This window comes from Meleagris gallopavo, chromosome 3 (genome assembly GCF_000146605.3).
Source record: "Meleagris gallopavo isolate NT-WF06-2002-E0010 breed Aviagen turkey brand Nicholas breeding stock chromosome 3, Turkey_5.1, whole genome shotgun sequence".
NCBI lineage: Eukaryota > Metazoa > Chordata > Aves > Galliformes > Phasianidae > Meleagris > Meleagris gallopavo.
In genome coordinates, this window is record NC_015013.2 from 72,441,728 (window position 1) to 72,447,727 (window position 6,000).

At 45.0% G+C, this 6,000-nt stretch overlaps 1 protein-coding gene across 1 annotated transcript in view; it reads right to left on the reverse strand.

Moving 5' to 3' along the window:
• The window catches only part of NIPAL2 (NIPA like domain containing 2), a 47,202-nt gene extending 43,587 nt beyond the window's left edge, over positions 1–3,615 (reverse strand). The window contains exon 1 of the mRNA XM_003205199.4: positions 3,247–3,615. Within this exon, the coding sequence (XP_003205247.1) occupies positions 3,247–3,333 (87 nt within the window). The 5' untranslated portion in view covers positions 3,334–3,615. The remainder of the gene's footprint in view (positions 1–3,246) is intronic.
• Between the last annotated feature and the right edge of the window lie 2,385 nt (positions 3,616–6,000).

A 6,000-nucleotide genomic window follows, 5' to 3' on the forward strand; every position in this document is an offset into this window, starting at 1 on the left:
ACGCATTTCCACTGAGAATTCTGTACACATTTTCTCCCATGCACATTCACCTGTATAATGAAGGGAATGAAAACTCTCTGAACTCTGAAGCCTAACAGGTTGAGAATGATATGAGGAAGTAGAGTCAGTGTGATACCCGTGTTGGCTTTCAATAGTTTTAGAAGAGGGAGCTGGAGTAGGGGAAAACTTTCCACCACAGCCTTCATAGATGAGCACAGCAGCAGAAAGCAGGGCAAGGGCATGTTTGTTTCTGCTCTCTTTGTGCTCAGTTACTGGCTTCCCGATCAGCCTGAAACAGTGAGCATCTGCAGTCTACCAGGGAGCAGAGTGTGGCATGAGGGAAACTACAGAGACTGGGAAGAAAAAACAAAAAAAACCAAAAAACCGTACAAAACACTTAAAATGGAAAAAAACTAGCAGGGTTTGCACCATTAACAGCCTGATAATACCTGGTGGTTGCTTCTTCCAGGGGAAAATTCATTCTTTAAGTGCTTTAAACATCCAGGTGGAAGCTTGTATGGCAGCACATGACAACAGCTTTCTCTGGTGCAAGTGCCAGCTCTCACAGAAGAGGATCTCTCTGTTTCTGGGGTGCTTCCTCAGCCAAGGGATATAAGAGATAACCTTTCTCTGGCAACTCCCTCTGGGGCCAAACTATGCTTTCACCTTGCTGAGAACATCAAAAGAATGCATCGAGCTCATAGCAATGAGAGGTGATATGAAGTGCTGAAGACTTCCTCCTTCAAAACAATGAGCTAATGCTTTAATTGTAGCACTTTACATTTCATGTATATGATAGTAGGCAGCATAGAAAAGACCTCAGAGCTATGTGCTTAATCCTGGGGATTTCTCACCACACCTGATGGCAGCCACCGCTGCCAGCAGATCAGAGCACACGATGATTGGGTTTCCTGGCTGCACACAGCCACCACCTGCACAGTGAGCCTTTGACAGATGCTGATATATTGCCACGGGACAGGAGGCCACGGGTCCGTCTGAAGGTGCTGTCAACATTTCAAACCTCAAGGTTAGAGCTGAAATGACTTATTACAGCCCGTGAAATAAAACAACCTCTTGATGTGAGTGTCTGGGCAGCCTGTAATAACCCCAAGCTTATTAAGAGACAGGCAAAGAAGGGAAAAAAACACAGAAATGAAAGGACTTTCCCTCTCAGGCTCAGCTTCCACACTTGAACAACCACACACAGTGACTACACACAACGGTTACATAAAATACTGAGTTATGGAGGAAGCATTTCTTCTGAGCTTTCATTGACTATTTCTAACCAAGCTTTTTTCTCTTTCTCTGATACAAAGTTAAACCTTGATTAATACGATAGTTAACAACCTCAACTAACGCTGCAAAATGTTTTTGCCCATAAACAACAACACTGGAAATAAATAAACAACCTTTGAGATTTGCCAAGAGAAATTAAAAAAAGGATTAAGCTGAAGCAATTACATACACTTTAAATTAAGCAGACAAATTCCACATGTGGTGGCTTCCCATGTTCATCACTCCAACAGATTAAAAATATTACGGAAGTGGTAGCTTGTCAGGAAATACATCAGGTAAATGAGTATTTTGTCAGATTTTGCTGCATCATTAAACACGCCCATGACCCACGATGCACAACGCAAGACTGTGACAGGGAAGGCTGTCAGCACACGGCCCAGAGCGCCACCAAGCAAGCTGCATCCATGTGATGCCAGCAAGTCCCACTTGCAGCCTTTGCAACCATGCATCCCCCCAGCTACCTTTGTGCCAATATCTAGGATCTGTAAGGACACAGGCACTTTAACTTCTTCCAGAGAGCTTCGTGTTTACAAATGTCATTCAGGACTTACCTGAGTGCCATGGATTTCCCTAAGGTATATGTTAGATCTCCTTGCCTCAGTGAATGTCCTTGATACTCACATGGCATGAGGCAGCTGTGGCCACCAGCCATGCCAAGACCCTCATGTCTGGGAGATCTTTAAACTCCTGATGTCTCACTGAAAAGTGCTCCTGCAAAAACAATCCACCTCCTCTTTCCTGGAACATTTCCAGATCTGGCAGAGGTAGAAAACAAAGAGCTCCTCTTCACAACCTAATGAAGAGGACAAAATGGCCTTGTCTTCCCAAGGGGAAAGGACAGAACCTCTGCCTGCAGACCTGAAATGATTGATCCACAGAGACAGGCAGAACAGTCCATTTGCCAGGAGCGGAGGGAGGAAAAGATTTTCCAAAAAATGTAAAATGTGGAAACGAGTGTGCACAGAAGAAGCTAACTGTTGGGAAAATGAAGGTTGTTGGCAGCTCATGACCCAGAGTTATCCATTGTCTGCTCCAAAGCCTCAACTATACCAACACAGAAAACCAGAGCAAGAAAACTGCCAAGCATAAGAAACAGCCATTTTCATACATCTACTCCAAAAAAACACAGGAGCAGGGCTGAGATGTTTTGCAAGCAAATTTAAAACTCCATTGTGATGTGCAGGCATCCCTGCATTCCCCAACAGTTCTGCAAGCACTTCAATTCCCAAACCCACACCAACTCCTGGCTCCACACTCTTCTTTCCTTAGGGGGGGTCCCAGCTCTGGTTCCCAGAAGCATTGCCACTGGGCATCAGACAGGAGCACTACTGCTCAGGGACCCCAGCAGAGGGGTTTTCCCTCTGAAAAAAAAAACCCTGCCACCGGATATCCAGCCAACAGCACATGCAGAATCCAGAGGGAAACGTTTTGGGGACCTTCCCTGAGTTACAACCTGCTACTGGGCTGCTCACGGAGAAAGGAGAGCAGTTACCAACAAGCCATTTTATGCACAATTTATACCAATACTTTGCATCATAAAAAAGTGGTTTGCTTCTTACGTAGTGAAAAACAAGAATGTTGAGTACCCTGCCATGCCTCCTACTTTATGAGGCAAAAAGAAGGGAAGAAGTAAAGGATTTAATCAGCCTCCAATTTATTTTTATTGTTAGCAGATGCTTCAACTTGCTAGATCTTGGGGGCTGCTTCGATCTCTGTTTTGCAGTCGCCCAAACACCACAATGTCATCACTGACAACATCAGAAACTCCAACATCAGAGATACTCCAGACCAGGGCAGCACAGCCTCCTGCACTGCCACTGCTTAGGGGGTGCAGAAGGAGCAAGTACTGGCAGCAAACAGGTGCTGGAAGATGCTTCAGAGAGGACAGTGTGGAGAAGTTGAAATCATTTCCCCGCTCCCCCCTCCTAGTGCCGCAGGGCTGGCACTTACCTTGTGTTTGCTGTACCAGGAGCTGGAGAAGGTGCCCTCAAAGAACATGCTCCAGGACGCCCACTCTGATTCGGGGAGGATGCCCATGTCCCCCTGGCCGTGCCATGCGCAGCCACAGTAGTAGGGATAGGCACCTGAAGGCGAGGCGAATAGGGGACGTGGCACTTGCTTCCTGGTGCAGATAGGGCTGTGTGGGTAGGTCACCCCACAACTATGGGTGCACAAAGCAGCACAGCACAGCCAAGGGCTCTGGCAAATGCTCTGCTGGAGAAGATCTGCATCAAAATGTACAGGAGTGGAAAGGAACTTGGTCTACAGGTGTTGCAGCTCCTTCCCAGAGCTCTCAGGTGCCTTTTTTCCCCCCCTCTGGCTTCCCCAGTGCCCCACCCTGCTCTGAAAAGGCAGCCTGGGAATTTAACTCCTTCAAATCAGTGCCTAAATTTCACGGCCATAATATTCACTTCTAGGTTATGGGTTTTGTTTCCATATTCACATGCTCACTTGCAGAAATTGTTTTTTCTGTCATGTATTCTGTACCAGTGAATAGGTATCCTGAATAGATTCTTTACAGATTTCAGGAAATGGCTTTGTTTCCAACCTGTTGCTTTTTCCATTCATTCTGTTACTTCTAATACAATCACTTCAACTCTCCTGGGGAAGACAACTGAAAAAGCTCCTTAAAAGGTAGACTAGCAGCTAGCAAGGTAGGAGCTTGGCAGAGTTGCACAAAGGGACAAAAATGGCCTTATAGAGGAGTACAGAAAACAGAAATTAAGCTACTGCATCTTCTGGCTCCAGGCATTTTAGCTGCTTGTCACCTGGAGAGCTCAGAAGATGCTCTATGGTGGAAGCACTGGAATGTTGGTCAGCTGGGCTTGGAAATGTCCAAAGTGTCTATTTCTGTAACAGATGAGGCTCAGCCTGCAGTGATTGTACCACTTGCTGCAGAAGAGATTTCTCCTGCTCTTTTGCAGAAGAAATGGGCTTGATGCTTAGTTGCAGAGGGACCGGTGGTCCCAGCATCAACAAAAAGTTTAGGGACAGAAAAAGCCAGCATGCAGGAGAGCAGGCTGGGAAGTGTGGTCCAGAAGGCAAGGAGATGCCATACCCAAAGGATCACAACAGCAATGGTGACTGTAGAGAGACAAATGAGAACACAGCCCCCCAGTATGATTAACCTGTTTGAAAATGGAAGGAAAGCACACTTACAGGAAGGAAACCAAATTAAATCAATACTTTCCTTCTTTATTACATCAATAATTCCTGCATTACCCACAGGAATGGGGTCTGAATCCAGCCAGAGGTGAACTAGGATATGAGAGAGGCAGAAGTGGCAAAGCAGTTGCGTCAGTTTAGATGATGACATAACACCTCAACATAAGAAACCTTGCTTTATAACATGAAATATTTTGTTCACATGTCTGGTCTAACTGGAAATACCAGTTTCTGTGATTACAGCTCCATGAGTCCTCTGTAAATACTGGAGCTAGTTGCACTGTGTGTAGGTAGGTACACTGAAAAAATAGCAAACACAGCTCCAATAGTTCACGGCTATGTAAATTGCTGCAGACTATTTTTACAGTGTTGTGTAATTATTCTCTGGAGTCCAAGCTTACATTTAGAAAAAAGTTTCTAGGCAATTTGTATTATGATTGCAAAAAAACCCAACGACCTTCCACTTAAAAGTGGAACTAGAGTGTAAACTGCTGCAGTGATATTTGCTTGGTCCAGAGAGAGCTGGAACAATAGCTCAGAGGGAAGTGTGAATGGACTCATTCTTCTAACTGGAGCGCTAAACTGGAAGTCTGCTGACAATTTAAGTGTCAACATCAGCTACTTCAAGAAGGATCATTTTAGCAGAAAGGCCAGTCTAATGTTCTTATTTGTCATCCTCAATTTGCACTTGTTGGATGGCAGATCCTGGGGCAAGGAGGAAAAGCATTAACCAGTTGATAAAGATTGCTTGGGCTGAGGAAGACTCTCCCATTCTTCCATCACCCATAGTCACCTCTGCTCCAGCTCAAAACGGGAAGAAAAGAGGTTGGCATTTCAGCAGGCAGTGGCCCAAAACTATCTCTGGTGGCCAAAATCCACAGTAGTCTCCATCAGGCTGGCAGTGACCTATGCAACATGGTCTTCTGTTGCAAAAAATTCACAAACTGCTAAGAGATTGAAACAGAGTCTAAGGGGAGTGGGAGGAGAGGAGAGCCCAAAATATCTCATGAGGATAGTCTTGTTGTTTTCCTTCATTCTCATTGGTTCCCTGCCTAAAACACAGTGAGACTGTGGTTTTCTCATGCATAAGAATGCTATTGGAACAAGTTTTTTCAGTAATGCTGTCTACGTGGAGCCCTTGTTGAATTGCTTTGGAAATTGATCTAGCAGTGATGGATCACTGTTCTGCACTGGGTCCAGACATGCCTGCTCTGTCTAAGCACTCCAGGGGCTTGTGGCATGCTTTATTTATTAAAATCTCAGATTGTCTCACATGTGTAAGAGCTCAAAGTTACTCAGATTAATTTAACCTTTCTTTAGGTTTTAAGCCAGTCCTAACAGGAAAGTAAACAGCACTTTAGAAACAATTTCTGCTCAGTTACCACCCTGCATTATTTAAACCATTTCAGTATGTGCACGTCTCTGTAAATGTACATTGTGGATTTCAGGCTGTAAGTGATACTGAAGTGATGTGCGTAAAGGTAAATCCCTCGAGACCCATGCTCAGAATATTCTGAGGACATGTTCCATGGGGGCAAA